This window comes from Delphinapterus leucas, chromosome 13 (assembly GCF_059928025.1).
Source record: "Delphinapterus leucas isolate spDelLeu-1000000601 "Yukka" chromosome 13, BTC_Dleu_Yukka2, whole genome shotgun sequence".
In the NCBI taxonomy this organism is placed as follows: Eukaryota; Metazoa; Chordata; class Mammalia; order Artiodactyla; family Monodontidae; genus Delphinapterus; species Delphinapterus leucas.
Window position 1 is genome coordinate 7,783,303 of NC_143141.1, and position 18,227 is coordinate 7,801,529.

The window sequence follows — 18,227 nt, forward strand, 5'->3', positions numbered from 1 at the left end:
ACTGCTCCGATGGTGCCATTTGTGTGTTTCGATGGAGGCAGACACAGCCTTCACCAAATGAGGACAGCTCTCAGGCTCCTAAGTGGTCCCAGCTCTTCCGTATTCTTCTCTAACTTCACATCTTCCTCAGCTCCTCCTCAGGCTCTCTAAGAAGCCACTCTGGTTTTCCCAGCATTAAAAAGGACCAGCACTGTGCTTTGGAAGTTGAGTCACAGGGACTCCACTGTGACCAGAATTATGCAGAAGGGCCGGGCGTGTTCTTGGGTGGCCTTGAGACTGAGTCATCTCAGCGCATGCCTGTTGGGGTCTGGGGCGCCGGGCAGTGGTGACCGTCTGTTCCAGGAATGCGGTCCCTCGTGCTGGTAGCAGCAGGCTCACAGGATTACTGTGCAATGTGAATGAGCTCTCAGACTCGGTGTTCCCATTTTTCCAAGACATTCTGAAGTTTATTGGAGTCTAACTTCTCTCCAAGCCTCTCTTGAATACAGAATGTTTTTACATTTGATCCTTTGTTTTTGGATCTCAGACCAGAAACACAATTAATCTTTTTTTTTTTTTTAACATAAGAGAGGTAAATTCAGTGATAATTTCTATTCCCAAAGTGAGGTGGATCTCTGACTGCTTTTCTTCTGGAAAGGATGACAAGGGAGCTGAGTCTCACTATAGAAATGACAAAACCATGGCCCAGAGGTGTGACTCTCCCAGGATCAGGGGTGTGAAAGGCAGCCTGAGATTCAACCAGACACATGTTCATGTGTTGACACATTTAGCGTGCACCTAGAATAAACAAAACAAGTTCTACTCCCTACCTTAAAAGGAACCCCACACACAGCTTTTACTCTGCCAGCTTCATGTGGTAACCGAGTCACAGGACGGGTGTGCGGCCAAGCTAAGATCCCTTGCTTTGGGACATTTAGGGGCATCTTGCTCTGGTTGGCCATGGCCTTCAAATCTGTCCACACTGTCGCCCATACACAGATGAAACTACTCAGGCACCCTTGACGTGACTTCCATCTAACGGGGGGTCATTAAAAACGATTGTGTGTCCTTCCCTCCCCCTTCCCATCCCCCGACGGGACCACCCACACTGTGAACACCCAGTGTTTACAGGGCAGTCCTTGAGGTTAAACCGAATTGCAGTTGGCAGCTGACCCCAAAAGAGGGAGTGAGGAGTGGGGGGTAAGAAACTGTCCTGACTTCTCTGGTCCTTTTCATCAGAAACGTATTTGTGCCTTTGGGTAGGAAAATCATTATGGGGGGACTTCCCTGGTGGCGCAGTGGTTAAGAATCCGCCTGCCAATGCAGAGGACACGGGTTCAAGCCCTGGTCCGGGAAGATCCCACATGCCGTGGAGCAGCTAAGCCCACGAGCCACAACTACTGAGCCCACGTGCCACAACTACTGAAGCCCGTGCGCTTAGAGCCTGTGCTCCGCAACAAGAGAAGCCACTGCAATGAGAAGCCCGCGCACCGCAACGAAGAGTAGCCCCTGCTCGCCACAACTAGAGAAAGCCCATGCGCAGCAACGAAGACCCAACGCAGCCAAAACAAAAAAACAAAAAAAATCGTAGCTGCCCGGCCAACCAACTGGTACTGTACTCTGTGCCATCACCGTGCTGGTCAGTAGTGTCCCAGGACAAAGGAAACACCGTCCTCGCCTAGATTCTCCCCCAACAGCACTCTAATATAATAAATCACCAGTATCTCTTCTCTTCGAAGCCCAGGTTCAAGTTTGCGAGGTCAAGGGAAATGAGTGACGTGCCACACAGACGTAAAGGGCGGTTGAGGTGCAGCTGTGCAGTCCTTGCCAGTGTTTGGCTTGTTTGCTTCTGGTTTGAATAATAAAAGAAGGATACCACTTGCTGCTGGTAGAACAGCTGTAGCCAGGGGGGATTTGGTATCCTAATGGTTATGGCTTAAATGGTATACCAAGAATTGCTTTAAAATTTCACAACTGTGCTCTTTAGAACAAATACAGGAGTCGTTTTACTTTAGGAAATAGGGCGCACATTTATTTTGCAGACTCTCGGACGCTAAAGGAGGACTGGACCTTGGAGATGTCCAGCACAACCCTTCATTTTACAAAGAGGGAAATGGGGCTGGGGGCGGGGCCGTTTATTGATTTGCCCCAAACACACAGCCGTGAGAGGCAGAAGTGGGCCCACGCCCTGCCCTGGCAGATCTTTACCCCAAGCTCACCCCAAAAGTCACTGAAATTACTTATAAAAATATTCAGAGGAATGTATCTACAATAGGCCTATAATTGGCTTTTATAGGAAACAACACATTTTAGGGGCCAGTCTTTGGACTTTGAAGGTGATTTCAGAGAGGAGAGCGAGGCCTTCGAGCACAGGGACTCAGTGGCCTCCAGACTGATCCCTGGAGCCCCAGGGTCCATCCAAAGACGGACTCTTCCCCTCACTCCGGACAGAAGAGCTCTGCATTCATCTGTGTGTAGAACACACTTCTGAGTGAGACTTCTTATGAAATGAGTTCATCTGAAAACGATTATTCTACAAAGAAATAAATCAGCAATACTGATAAGAATACAGTTTCATCATCGTCAGAAATAATGTTTGAAATTTTTTAATTTAATTTTTTTAATATATCCTCTTTTTTTAATTTCATATTGGAGTATAGTTGATTTACAGTGTTGTGTTAGTTTCAGGTGTACAGCAAAGTGATTCAGTTATACATACCCATATATTCTTTCTCAAATTCTTTTTTCTTTTTTTTAACTTTTAACTCTTACAGACCCAAAAGTAAGCTTCCCCACTGCGGTTGTCATGACGCAGCTGAGGGACCCAGGGGGCTCTGGGGAGTTCCTCCCCAGAGTCTTCCCAGAAAGTTTCCTCCTATTTGGTTTTCCTCATCCGGTAGGATGTTCAGGCAGCTGTCTTTTCCAGATCTTTTTTTTTTTTTTTTTGCGGTATGCGGGCCTCTCACTGCTGTGGCCTCTCCCGTTGCGGAGCACAGGCTCCGGACACAAAGGCTCAGCGGCCATGGCTCACGGGCCCAGCCGCTCCGTGGCATGTGGGATCTTCCCGGACCGGGGCACGAACCCATGTCCCCTGCATCAGCAGGCGGACTCTCAACCACTGCGCCACCAGGGAAGCCCTCTTTTCCAGATCTTTGATGGGGGAAGGCCCAGCAGCTGCTCTGAGAACTTGAGTTTGTGGTTTTCTAGCTCTCGGCAGGGTTCTGCCCGCTCTCTCCTTCTGCTTCCCACGAATGGTGATGGAGATGTAGCTCAGCACCCGCCACATGGAAAACACTGGACAAATAATTGTGGAATTACAACTTCACAAGGAAAAGCACCTATTTGACTCTGTTCGTTTAAAACCTCATATTCTTTTTTTTTTTTTTTTTTTTGCGGTATGCGGGCCTCTCACTGTTGTGGCCTCTCCCGTTGCGGAGCACAGGCTCCGGACGCGCAGGCTCAGCGGCCATGGCTCATGGGCCCAGCCGCTCCGCGGCATGTGGGATCCTCCCGGACCAGGGCACGAACCCATGTCCCCTGCATCGGCAGGCGGACTCTCAACCACTGCACCATCAGGGAAGCCCAAAAACCTCATATTCCTGAAGCAGGTCATCACGTCCTTTGGCTGTTGTGAGGGTTTATTTTCATGATGTGGCAGTTTGTAATTTCCTAAGTGCATCAGAGGAAAAGGGCTCAAAAGGAAACTTTTTTTTTTAATTAGTAAATCTAATACGCTCATTACTGAAACATTGCTCTAATACAGGTATTTTGGTGCTAAATTCTCTTGAATTTTCTAAGTATCTGTACCTCTTTGTTCCCTCTTTCAGAATGCTAGAAGATGACCTTAAGCTAAGTAGCGATGAAGAGGAGAATGAACAGGTAAGATTTTCCTTGATGTTGCCGTTCTCTGAATGTGATATGATGATGCCAATCTGGTAGACTGTCCTGGGTATTAACTGAGTCATACAAATGCTCAATTGTGATGCTCTAGGACGCTGGGTATCCTCTGCTGATTACGAGATTCTGTGCCATTGGGCCAGTCTGTTCAAATATCTTGGCTTTAATTTCCCATAAAACTGTAATTCTGTGATCTTCATGGCATCGAAGCCAACAGCAACTATTTATCAGGAAGCCGCCTGGGATCAGGCTTCAATGTGAGATAGAGCTTTTTTTTTTGGAAAGGTTACTGGCTTTCTGGAGATCAAATGTGTGAGCTTCACCTCGTCAGCATGCAACAAGCATGCTTCAGCATTAAATATTGAGAAGTCTTATACAGATATTATTAACATTGAGCGGAAGCAAAGGTAGAGGTGAGCTAAAACGATGAATAAAAAATAATCGCGCTCAGAATAGCCTGTTTGTCTTAAGTGATAAATGTGCTTGAAATGTTCTCCCCTGGTGTTGATTTATCAGCTCGAGACATCAGTCAGGGGTTTATAAATACTCTTCTGATCAGTCAGTTAAGGTGATAAAACACTCAATTAACATTCATCACTCTCACTTCTGCATTTCGGGAAATGTTTGTATTTTAAAGCAAGTTTGAAAACATGAAAAGACAGATTTTCCTCCACTTCTGTTTCCTTTTTCTCATCACCTGTTTTGTATCGTGTCAAGGTGGGATAAACATGATAGGTATAAAGGCAATTCAGAGAGGTTTTCTGTGTCATTTTTACATGTGATACAAGACACGTATACTGTCCAGGTCATCTTGGAATGGTGAATTTTATACAGAGGTATCGTGGAATGCTGTGCAGGTGTTGCAGCTGTCTAGACATGCAAACGCACATAGTGTACCGAGAGAGTGTGTAGAGGTGAGATCAAAGGACATTTCCGGGAAGAGCATCTGAGCCAGATATGACTGTGAGATCACAGAAAAGCTTGCTCGCCTTGTAAGAGAAGGTGAGGCATCAAAGAAGGGACTGGGTGTGAGATAGAACTCAATGCAGTTTGAAACTAGATTGGCCAGCTGAGAAAAGCCCAAGTGAAGAAAGTTTGAGCAAGGAGGGCCACTCGGGCTTTTTTAGAGATTTATTGATCTGTTTCTAGGTGCATGCAGCAGGCCCGTCAGACATCCACAACCCAGCAATCTTGGCAGATCTGGGGAACGATTTCACCCCTCATGTTGGTTCCTCGTCTTTGTGTCTACAAGCAAATGATTTCATCTCTTGTGTTTTTTTTCCCAGTGGAGGTCCAGATAGGATTGGACCTATGTTTGCTGTGGATTAAGTCACAGCAAACATGTAGAGTGTGTATACTTGATACTGGAAAAGGGATTTACAGACTGTTTCATTCAGCGAGACTTCCTTAATTTGGAAAGAATTTCCAGAATTATCTCCAGGAAATGTTTCCACTGAAAACACAATTTAAAAAAATTAGTTATCAAGGATGAACTAGAAACATTCTCTAAGGCAGTGAGAACCTTTAGTTTACTCATTTTGCTTCATTAACTACTCCTTTTCAGTCTGTAGCTGTGGAAAGTATTGTACTGTGAATCTAGCAGTCACATCCTTCTTGCTTTCGGTCCGTACGTATGTACACCTTCCTGTCTTTTACAATGAAAGCAGCTGACAGAATGAATGACGTTCATACCCTAATCCTCCCTCGTAATTGAGACTCCGGACAGTGGTTTTGTATGTGGCAGTTTAGTGATTGCTCTAACACTGATTATATTAAGTTATCCTTTATATATCCTATATATACCCTGACCTAATCACAAAATCGTAAATCCCATGCTTTTAAAAAACACTGATGACATAGAATTTTTTTTCTCTTCAAGACCAAAATATGATTGCACCCCAAAAGAGCGGAGCCTGTGCATATACACAGCACACATACACGCTCTGCATTTCTCTGGCATTGAGAGAGAATTAAGCACCTAACGTAAATTATTTTTTCAGATATAATCAGAGTCTGTCTCTTAACCCCAAATCTTTCAAAAATGTACTGTATATTTCCCTGCCTCAATAAATCTAGTGTACTAAAATCCTTGTTCTTTTCTAACATGACACCTGGTTGTCTTTGTGACTGTCGGTCACCAGCCTGTGTAGCCACTGTGATAAAGGAACATCCACAAGAGCATCGAATTGCTACAGCTGTTTGCTCTTCCTAAAGTAGCCTCATACACTCATGCATTTGCATATTCCCGTCTTGATGTTCCTTTATCATTGCCTCTGTGCTCTCAAAATAAGAGACAGGCTAGTTTAGTGAGTGAGCGCCAGCTCAGCAGCTCCCTGGGTTCAAGTCCCTGCTCTGCTACGCAGTGGCTCTGCAGCCTTAAACCCAGTCACTGAACTGCTCGGTGCTCTGGTGTCACCATTTGTAAAATTGGAATTAACCTTAGATCCCTGCAGCCTGCCACTTCCTCACAACTTGTGCTCACCCACAATCTTCATGTCACCAGATCCAGTAGGCTTTTTTCTTCTATTTTAGTCAACTTACAGTGGAATACACCAGGCATAGAGGAAAGTTACACGTTACCTAAGAATACAACTTGATGAATATTCATAAACCACACTCACCCGTGTAGCCAGCACCCAGATCAAGACACAGACATGACCAGCCTCTTGGGTCTCCCACATCCCCTTCGGGGCAGCAGCCTCCAAAAGAATAACCACTCTCCTGACTTCTAACACCGTAGGGTAACTGCGCTTGTCTCTGAAGCACAGTTACATCAATAGGATCGTGAGTGCACGCTGCTGTGTCTGGCTTCTGTCGCTCAGCATTTTGTTTGTGAGACTCATGCATGATATTGCATGTAAGTGAAGTTTTTTCATTTCCATTGCTGGATCCCATTCCATTATGTGCATATACTGTAATTTGCTTACCTGTCCTACTGCTGACGTACACGAGGGTGTTTAGGGCTATTGGAATAGTGCTGTTACTAACATTCTTGTACAGGTCTTTGGGGAGTGTATGGGAACATTCCTATTGTCCCCACGAGTAGAAGTGCTATAGGATGTTCAATTTGAGTAGACTATCCCAAACCATTTTCCCAAAATGGTTGTACCTTCTGACACTCCCACCGGCAGTATAAGAGAATTCCCATTGCTCTACATTTTCCTCACATGCTTGTCTTTTTATATTCATGAGGAATATTGTTCTGAAGCTTTCTTTTTTTGTATTGCCTTTGTCTGGTTTTGACATTAGGACAGTGCTGGCTTATCATGTGAACTGCGAAGTGTTCCTTGCTCTTCTCTTTCTTGAAGAGATTGTATAACATTTATGTTAATTCTTCTTTAAATGTTTGTCAGAATTTTCCAGGGAAACCATGTGGGCCTGGAGACTTTTAGAAACTTACAAATTCTATTTCCTTAATAGTTAAAGGACTATTCGGATTATTTCACATTGGGTAGGTTATGGTGGTACGTGCTCTTCAAGTAATTAATCCATCATGTCATTTATGTTGTCATATTTATGTTGTGTAGAGTTGTGTTTCTTCATTGTCCTTTTGATGTCTGGATCTATAGTGATAACCCCTGTTTCATTCTTGATACAGATCTTCTTTTTTTCTTTGTTAGTCTTACTAGAGCTTTATCAATTTTATTGCTCTTTTCAAAGAACTAGCTTTTTGTTTCATTGGTAGTCTCTGTCAGTTTTTCTTTTTTCAATTTCATTGATATCTTATCTTTATTGTTCCCCTCCTCCTGCATGCTTTGGGTTCGTTTTGTTCTTTTTTTTCTAGTTTCTTGAGGGAGCTTAGATTATTGATTTGAGATTTGTCCTCTTTTATTTTTTTTTTTTACTTTTGAAAATTGATTTATTTTGATTTCTTTTTTTTTAACATCGCTATTGGAGTATAATTGCTTTACAATGGTGTGTTAGTTTCTGCTTTATAACAAAGTAAATCAGCTATACATATACATATATCCCCATATCTCTTCCCTCTTGTGTCTCCCTCCCTCCCACTTTCCCTATCCCACCCCTTTAGGTGGTCACAAAGCACCGAGCTGATCTCCCTGTGCTATGCGGCTCCTTCCCACTAGCTATCTGTTTTACATTTGGTAGTGTATATATGTCCATGCCACTCTCTCACTTCATCCCAGCTTACTCTTCCCCCTCCCCGTGTCCTCAAGTCCATTCTCTACGTCTGCGTCTTTATTTCTATCCTGCCCCTAGTTCTTCATGACCTTTTTTTTTTTTTTTACATTCCATATATATGTGTTAGCATACAGTATTTATTTCTCTCTTTCTGACTTACTTCACTCTGTATGACAGACTCTAGGTCCGTCCACCTCACTACAAATAACTCAATTTCGTTTCCTTTTATGGCTGAGTAATATTCCATTGTATTTATGTTCCACATCTTCTTTATCCATTCATCTGTCGATGGACACTTAGGTTGCTTCCATGTCCTGGCTATTGTAAATAGAGCCACAGTGAACATTGTGGTACATGACTCTTTTTGAATTATGGTTTTCTCAGGGTATGTGCCCAGTCCTCTTTTATAATATAAGCATTTAGTGCTGTACATTTCACTCTCATCACTGCTGTAGCCACATCTCACAAATTTTTGTATGTTGTATTTTCATTGCCATTCAGTTCAGTGAGACGTCATCCTCTTTGATGCTTTTAGAAGTGTGTTGTTTTATTTCCAAGTGTTTCGAGATTCCCTGTGATCTTACTTGTATTGATTTCTAGTTTGGTTCCATTGTGGTCTAAGTACACATCCTGTATGATTTCAAGTTTTATAAATGCATTGAGTATTTTTTATGGCCCAAGATATGATCTATGTTGGTATATGTTTTATGTGTATTCTGCTGATGGTGGGTGGAGTGTTCTATAAATGTCAGTTAGAACCTGTTGGTTGATGTTGCTGTTGAGATATTCTACATCCTTGCTGACTTTCTGTCTAGTTGCTCTATCGATTGTTGGGAGAGGAGTGTTGAAGTCTCCAACTGTAATTGTGGTTTTGTCTATTTGTCTTTTCCATTCTATCAGTTTTTGCTTCACATATTTTACAGCTGTTATTTTGTGCACACACATTTGGGATTGCTACATCTTCTTGGTGGATTGACCTTTTATAATTACGTATGTTCCACTGTGGTAATCTTCTTTGCCCTGAAGTCTACTTTATCCTATATCAGTGTAGCCACTGTTAGTTTCTTTTGATTAATGTTTGCATAATATAACTTTTTCCATTCTTTTACTTTCAACCTACCTATATTTGAAGTGAGTTTCTTACAGACAGCATATCCACTTTGCCAATTTCTGTCTTTTAATTGATGTATTTGGACCATTTACATTTAATGTAATTATTAGTTGATAATTAAAGTGATTAACTAATATTAATTAATGTAATGTAATGTTACATTAATGATAATTATGTTAGGGCTTAAGTCTACCACTTTATTTTTCGTCTTCTGTTTGTTCTCTTTGTTTTTTCATTTTTCTATTTTCTCTTTCCTGAATTCCTGTAGCTTCCTGGAACATTTTGTAGAATTTCATTTCTGTTTATCTATAGTATTTTTGAGTGTATCTCTTTGTATAGCTTTTTTAGTGGCATTTCTGGGTATTACATTATATATACATAACTCACAGCAGTTCACTGGTGATGGCATTTTATGAGTTTTCTCCCAGGATATCCTGTAACTATCTCCATCACAGAATTGATAATATGAGATTTAGTTATCTGTCTTCCTGATTTCTTGAGTGAGCGACCTGAATCTGATGCTGTGTCTTATTCATCTTTACTTCCCTATTGCGTACCATGCTGACTGGCATCTAACAGAGAAGCCTCATCTTCCTGTAACCAGATGCACACAGCTACCTTTGTCTTCACTCATTGTCTCCCTTCCCCCCTATTATAAGAGGACACTGCCTTCCTCTTATCAAAAGTTTGTCCCATTTCCTCTCAGTTACTTGGGGACTTACTCCTTTGACTCTTTTCTGCCCCTCCTCTCCACCAGAACCACTCACTGGGTCACCAGTGACCGCAGTGGGTCTGCAGAGCACATGTACCAGGCTCTTCTCAGTCCTTTGTCTCACCAGAAGAGTTACAGCATTGAAAACTGTTAATTACCCCACTTTTATTGAGTCGTCTAATACCATACCCTCCTGGTTTGTTTCTTGCCCCTCTGGCTGTGTCTTCTCAGACTCCTTTGCTGACTGCTCCTCCTGCAGCCAATCTTGAATGTTGGAATCTTTTAGCATTTCTGATTTTTCCTCTCCACGTCCTCTCTGTCTCTCTGTCTCTCTCTGGATGATCTCATCAATTCCCATGACCTTCAATTTTTTTTTAAAATAAATTTATTTATTTATTTTATGGCTGTGTTGGGTCTTTGTTGCTGTGCATGGGCTTCTCATTGTCGTGGCTTCTCTTGTTGTGGAGCACGGGTTTAGGTGCGCAGGCTTCAGTAGTTGTGGCACGTGGGCTCAGTAGTTGTGGCTTGTGGGCTCTAGAGCGCAGGCTCAGTAGTTGTGGCACACGGGCTTAGTTGCTTCGCGGCGTGTGGGATCTTCCTGGACCAGGGCTCGAACCCGTGTCCCCTGCATTGGCAGGCGGATTCTTAACCACTGCGCCACCAGGGAAGCCCCAATTTTTATATACTTACAATTTCTAAAATTATACCCTCAGCTCAGAACTCTCTTGTTAACCACAGACCTATTTGACTTTTCCACTTGGATGTCTCACAAGCGTTTCAAATCCAAGTTGTGCCAAACTGGAGTTCTGGTCTTTGCCACCCCTCTACCTATCCACACACAAATATGTTCCTCTTGTGACTGTTACCATTTCTAAACCTAGAACTACCAGGCACCCAGTTGTTTAAGTCTAGAAACATCGGGCTCATCCTTGACGACTCCCTATTCCTCACTCAAATGTTAATTTTATCTCTAATCCCTATAAATTCACAAATATTAGTCCATCCACCTCTTTCCATCCTGGCTAGTCTAAACCAGTCCAGTAGAAATCAGCATATTTCTCTTCTCCCCCCTCTATAATACAACTTCCTCACAGGGATCTTTTGAAAAAGATCAAGTCAGAGCATCAAAATCAGATCAAGTCATTCCTTGGTCTAAAATCTTAAATGGGTTCGCATTTCACTTGGGGTAAAATCCAGAGCCCGTAGTTGGCCGACGGTACCCTACACAGCTGGCTTCACTCAAGGCTTCCCTTTCACTTCACACTGAGATGGTTCATGGTACTTCCACCCCATTGGTCTTCTTTCAGCTCCCCCAACAAGCCAAACTCAGCTGCCTCAGGCCCTCCATAGGCCTCTCCCCCCTGATTTTTGCCCCATTAATACCTACTCATCTTGGAAGTACAGCATAAATTTCACTTCATCAGGGAGTCTCCAGTTATCTGACTTGGACCCCTGGTTAGTCCATGTCACAATAACCTAACCTTTCTTCTTAGGTCTCATCATAATTTTAGTTGTGTATTACGTTTACTTTTTTAAGTATCTCAACCAACCAGACTGGAAGTTTCCTGAGGGTAGGAACTGTATCTGGCACAGCAGAGGTGCTGGATACTTGCTGAATGGATGCATGAGTGATGCATAATGTTATTGAATTGAGAGTATTTCCTGCTGTCTGTTGTTCAGTATCAAAGATGACTTTGGGTCTCCCTTTTTTTTTTTTTAATTAAACACTGATTTTTTTTCAAATTAGTCCTATCCAAAGATCAAAAGTGTTGACAAAGAAGAAAAAAACATAGACCCAAGGACAAAAATTGTCTGTAGATAAATACACAAATCACCTACGTATTTAGGAGAAAAGCATTTATCCAAATCTGTAGAAATGTTAATAGTCACTTCTTAAATGTGCTTCATACCAAGCCATATTGAGGTTATAACTTTCTAGAAGTTATCTCAAACAGAAGCCTCCAAAACCAAGAGAGTGCATTTCTTCACAGCCTTCCCTTTCAAAAACTGTAGCATTTTGACTAACCTCTAGAGCTAGGATTGTGACCAGGTTTACAAAATGTGGAGGTTTAATGGAAATGGAGTCGTAATCTCATGTTTGCTCCTATAATTTTCATACTTGATGAGGTTCAAACTAGAAACAGGACAAATGATTTGAGAATCAGATTTTGTGTCTGAGTAAATGAAGGAAGGACACAAGATATGTGTGGCAGTTGGTTTGATCTCCAGTTAAAACCTGTGGCTCTTGGTTTTAACAATTCTAGACGCCAGTGTTTCTTTGGAAGAAAGTAAAGGAGTTAGAAGATTTAAGACAAAATGATTCCTGAAGGTACTAAGTACTCAAGCCATTTTTTAAATGGATTTGGAAGGGAGAAATGAATTATATTGCCTATCTTCCCATTTAGTAAAAATAAGAAAATGAGTTCTGGGACTTCCCTGGCAGCCCAGTGGTAAGACACCATGCTTCCACTGCAGGGGGCACGGGTTGGATCCCTGGTCGGGGTACTAAGATCCCGCATGCCACCTGGCGCAGCCAAAAAAATTAAATAAATAAAAGGCAGATTTAAGGTTATTAAAAAAAAATGAGTTCTGCCTCTCAAGTGAGGAGGGTAAGCTTGGGAGGTTGGACACAGCAAATATCTAGATGAAATTATTACCACTAAGGCATGAGGACAGGGCCACGTGAATAAGACACTCAACAAGGAGCAGCTAAGATCGTGTCAACTGCACACAGTGTTTCAGAGATGACAGATACATAAGCGCAGGGAAGTAAGGAGAAGGGATCCAAACTAAATGGCTATGTATGTGCCTGCAGCTTCCAGTAATTACATTATCCGTACGTATTAGGCAGTCTTTTCATTTTAATTATATAACTACATTTTTCTCTTTAAATGAGCATGGTTTATCCACTTAAACTGACAGTTTTAATTTTACAGGCAGTGATCCTGGGATATAATCTTTAGAGGGAAATTCTCCTACTGGCATCATTTACTTCTCACAATGAAGAAAAGTTACCTTTTAATCCCCAGTCAATATTTGGAGAACGCACAATTCATTTAATAGGTATCCAGGTAATTAGCATAAATCTGCAAGTTAAAGAGCCACTTCTTTTCTTATTCTTAATGCATGGAGTACTAATCATGTCCCTCAAAAAGAATCTCGGTCCTCTTAGAGTGACTCTAAAGCTTCGCTTATCAAGGTGTCAGGATTATAGGTGGTGAGATTGCTCTGAGCACTGAATTGCAGTTCTTAACTGCCTTTTGTTAACGTTGGTTTCTTAAGAAGAAGCACAAGGAACACTCCCATCTCAATTTTCTGCTGTTTACCGTAGAGGTCACTGGATAAGTAACATCAGCTCTGGGTGTAATATTAAAAGCAGATTGCCAATTGTAATGGCCGCGGGTCATTTTTTTCCTTGTTCCTTTTTAATATGACAATTGCCTAACAGAAAGCAGAGCTTTTCAGAAGAACCTCTGAAGCCATCAGCAGTGCGTGTCCATCCGTCACCAGATGTATTAGCTGAATGATATGCAGATGTGAAATAAAAATATAGGAGGTTTTTGCAGCCCAGCTCCACTTCCCTGGGTGTATTTTTCTTCTCAGAATCAGCTTGGTTGATGCTGAAGTTCTTGGCCTGTGAAAATTTATTACCCACAGAGTCAATCTGCATTCAGGCGGCCAAGTCTGAATAAATAGAGTCATTGTGCTTGTCTGGAATTTGTGGCCAGAGTTCATCCAGTCAGCTTGACATTCACATCCCAGGAGATTCATAAAAGCCAACACCCTGGTATGTGCTCTTGAATCCTGCCAAAATTGTGTAGAATTATATAAACAGGAGTTGAAGCAGTAATCAGGACCAGGTTTGAGGGGTGAGCTCCAAAATCAAGTTTCTCCTACATTAGAAATGAACTATATCATAGATGGGATTTGTAGCCAACAAGAGCTGAAACATTTTTCCAAAGGAGTCATTCTGAGAAGAATCTTGTATGCCTACTAAATGTAAAATATTGTGCAAGACTCTGGCTTTGTTGGTCTTGATGAATTACACATTCATAATATTCATTAGGATAATTTAACCTCAAAAATCTAAAGGACTTTTTAAATGCTGGGAAATGCCCTGTTCTCAATGACTATACAAAAAAGTATATATTACATATATTAAACCTAACAGCAAAAATAGAAAAAAAAAAGAGTAGTTTATGTGTTTTTTTAATTTTTTGTCCTGCATTAATGTTGAACCTAAGCTACCTATCCAGTTTAATTATACTGACAAGTTGGTTTCTTTCTAATATGGAAACAGCACAATAACGCTCATTGAAAACTATCAGATCTTTGTCATCTGTATGTGAAGTAATCATAATTCAAACCTTCAGGCACAGTCAGTGAAACACGAATGTTCAACAGGAGGTTTTTGCCTCTTTGTTTATTTGTTTGTTTAACAGCCCTAAAGCTTACTTAAGTAATATTTTATAAATAAAATTTTACTGTCACCAGAGGCAAATGCAAAACTCGTTTAAGAAGGCCAGTTTTATTACATCATGCCACTCTTTATAAACATTTGTGAGAAGAGCAGGCATTGGTGTAGATACACAAAAAAGTAGTTGTCTTTTTTTATGTTAATCAACTGTCATTTCCAAAACTGAAATGGTCAGCAAACCTAAATGTCACAGAGCACAGATATACAACGGCTCACAACCCCATCTCCTCACTTTTTTTCTCAGACCTCCTCTGGGGACCTGAGATTGATGGAGGTTTAGTTGTGTCCACTCAGCTTGGATCATAGGATGTGACTAATTTCAATCTGAGGACCCTCAGTGGATATCTGGAAAATGAGAGTATTATATAAAAATTAGGAGATGATCCACTGAATTTGGGCAAACATGCAATTAACACAAAAACGGAGAATCATGGCTTTGTTAAGTTGAAGAATTCAGAGGAAGCTACATTCTGGAAACTAAGCCAGGCTTTTTTAACTGTGCATATCAGTACCACCAAAATAGACTCCATTCAGAAAACAGAAGAAGGGCCATGTACCATTATTGGATAGGCATGCTCTTCTCAAATACAGCTGCCAGCCGGGCTGCTGGTTGGCAGAGGAAGTGGAAATCTCCCTCCGGAGGACACTGCTATTTAACTCAGAGGAATAGCCCTTTGTCCTGCGACTTTTATGGGGTTTTTTTCTTCAGTAGCTTTTGCAGAATTGTAACCATTCAAGACTGGATGCTCTTTGGAGTCTGTGCTATCACTCGTATCCAGGCTTGGGGGCTTTCATATAGGAAACGATTTACCTGCAGTCATTCAGGTACCTGGTCCAGATATGCACTCGGAAAATTTTGTTTGTGTTTGTGTTTTTCCAAATCTTCTCCAAGTGGGGCCGGTTATCTCAGAAGCACAGATTTTCTCAGGAGACTATCTTAACCTTTTGTTTCTACTGGAGCAAAACCATTTGCAGGAATTCAGTGCCCCTGGGCACTTGCAGTTCCATCCTGACCAGATCTGTAGCCAACAAGTTGTGCCGAGTGAAACAAGAAGCAGACCAGGGACTTTCCTGGTGGTCCAGTGGTTAAGACTCCGCGCTTCCACTGCAAGGGGCATGGGTTCGATCCCTGGTCACAGAACTAAGACCTTGCATGCCACGCAGTGCAGCCAAGAAGATCAAAAAACAAAGAAGTAGACCAGACGGTTTCTGAAATGTCACCAGACATGGTCCTCTTCACATAGAAAAGTGCTACAGTGTGGGTTAGCCAGAATCTCTATCTGTGGAGGTCTGATTCAGCGACATGTTTCTGGGTACCTCTCCTTTCTACCTGGACTTCATTCTTAGAAGTCCAAGGCAGTTGAAGGAAGAGGGTGTGATTACATGTTATATGTGAAAACATTTTCAGGTATAAACCATCAAGCAGTGGTCACTTGAAAGGTGAAAATCCTAATACCAATAATAAAACAATCAGAATTGCTTCAGCTTTTCTCTTACGTTATATAATTGGTTTGCAAAGTGCAATTATGAGACTCTTACCTAACCATGACAAACCTATTTTTACCTTCAAATATTGCTACTTTGTCTGACTAAAAGAGATGTTTTGTGAAAACAGAAAGCCAGACTTAGATTTTGGTAGATTTTTGTTCTTCATGCACAGGTTGCATTATTTTAACAAAACTATCAAAATAGTTATGTGACTTGCATCTTGTCTTTATGCAAAAACAAAGTAGCATTTGTATTCCGCAACCGGGGCTCTGGTTGCATTCATAAGAACCAACCACCTACTGAGGAGTGACGTTGACAATGTAAACACAGAACAAAGCAGGTCTCTGGATAACATCTAAGAGCTGCTGAATTAAACCAACTGCTAACCTAATAAACTGCTGGAATTTTTTTTAAAAAAAAGAAAGAAAGAAAAAGTAAATGGGACTCCACCAAAGCATTGTATGAAGGTAAAGTAAGGATTCTATTAAAAGCTCCAAAAGGCATTGGGCAAACCCACCAAAGTGGGGAGTGAGCAATCCCAGTGTCCACCTGCTCTGCCAAAGATGAGAGTTATTACTGGGCCAGCGTCATCCTGGCTGTGCTCAAAGTCTGGCCTGTACTGAAATAGCACTGTGAGAAGAGTTGCAGGGGCGTATGGCTGACCAAAGCCCTGAGGAGCAGGCCAGAAAGTCAGGCAGCCATGTAGAACCTGCGGGGCCTGGATTGCATCACCCTGCACGCTCCCAATTTAGCCTCCCATTCCCAAGAACCAGGAATTGCAATCCATGCATTACCTGTAGCCTGTCTCCAGGCAGCTCAGCTGTCATTCGTTGGTCCTTCTTGTTTGCTTTCAATGTGAAGTTGACAAGCACGTGCACGCACACACACGGACTCATTCACATGGAAGGTGTTATTGCCTTGCCAGCGCTCTGTCCCAGAATCCAAAAGCTTCTGCCATTCTCACAGATCTGAGAGTTGACAGCCGAGCTCGGATCTTTCACCTTCATCCAACAGCACCAGACCTGACTCAGGCAGGCACTTCCTTTACATGTGTAGTCCTGTCATAGTGAGCCATGGAGGTAAAAAGAATTCTTCCCCGGGAGTTTCGGGCAAGCTCTAAATGACCCATATGCTTCTGCCTATAAACTGCTTGAAGAATCAAGATTAGTCTCAAAAACCTAAAGCCGTCCTGTCTTCTTTGCAAACATCTAAGAGACGACTCCTTGCTGCTTCTGCATTAGCATCCCCAGAGGAAGCTTTTGCCCCCGTGTCTGTTTACATCTGCTCATCATCCCACCAGTCCTCTTTGGCTGGGATTGGCAGAATCCAAAATGTATCTGGTCCCCTTCCCTTCAATCTCTGCCCTGAAGAGTCCACAGCCCGGCAGAGGCAGGACCGGGGTGCTCTGTGGGATTTCACTGGCCTGGTTCCCTTACTTACCGACTCTGACCATGAGCAAGCCAACTTCCCTAAACCTCTGTTCCAATATCTTAATGTCAGTAGACAAAAATGCTAAAGTAGATTAATAGAAAATATTTTAAAAACAAACCACCCCATCAAAAAATGGGCAGAAGATCTCCATAGACATTTCTCCAAAGAAAACATACAGATGGCCAAGAGGCCAATGAAAAGATGCTCATCATCGCTCATTATTAGAGAAATGAAAATCAAAACTACAATGAGGTATCAGCTCACCTTACCCCGGTCAGAATGACCATCACTAAAAAGTCTACAAATAATAGATGCTGAAGAGGGTGTGGAGAAAAGGGAACCGTCCTACACTGTTGGTGGGAATGTAAATTGGTGTAGCCACTATGGAGAACAATATGGAGGTTCCTTAAAAAACTAAAAATAGAGTTACCATATATCCAGCAATCCCACTCCTGAACATATATCTGGAAAAGGTGAAAACTCTAATTCGAAAAGGTATATTCTCCCCAGTGTTCATAGCAGCACTATTTACAACAGCCAAGACATGGAAGCAACCTAAGTGTCCATCAGTAGATGAATGGATAAAGATGATGTGGTACATATATACAATGGAATACTTCTCAGACATAAAAAAGACTGAAATAATGCCATTTGCAGCAACATGCATGGACCTAGAGATTATCATACTGAGTGAAGTAAGTCAGACAAAGACAAATATTATATGATATCTTTTATATGTGGAATCTAAAAAATAATACAAATGAGTTATTTACAAGACAGAAACAGACTCACAAACATAGGAAACAATCCTGTGGTTACCAAAGAGTAAGGGGGGAAAGAGAAATTACTAGTATGGGATTAACAGATACTCACCACTATATGTAAAATAGATTGGCTCCCCTGGTAGCACAGTTGTTAAGAATCCGCCTGCCAATGGCAGGGGACACGGGTTCGAGCCCTGGTCCAGGAAGATCCCACATGCCGCGGAGCAA

The 18,227-nt window shown here is 42.0% G+C and overlaps 1 protein-coding gene across 9 annotated transcripts in view; it reads left to right on the top strand.

The window, feature by feature from the left end:
- AFF3 (ALF transcription elongation factor 3) overlaps positions 1-18,227 on the top strand; it is a 605,847-nt gene that overhangs the window by 478,279 nt on the left and 109,341 nt on the right. For all 9 annotated transcript variants that reach the window (XM_089922650.1, XM_089922649.1, XM_089922648.1 and 6 more), the window contains one exon: positions 3,807-3,858. In XM_089922650.1, coding sequence (XP_089778776.1) covers positions 3,807-3,858 — 52 coding nt within the window. The remainder of the gene's footprint in view (positions 1-3,806; positions 3,859-18,227) is intronic.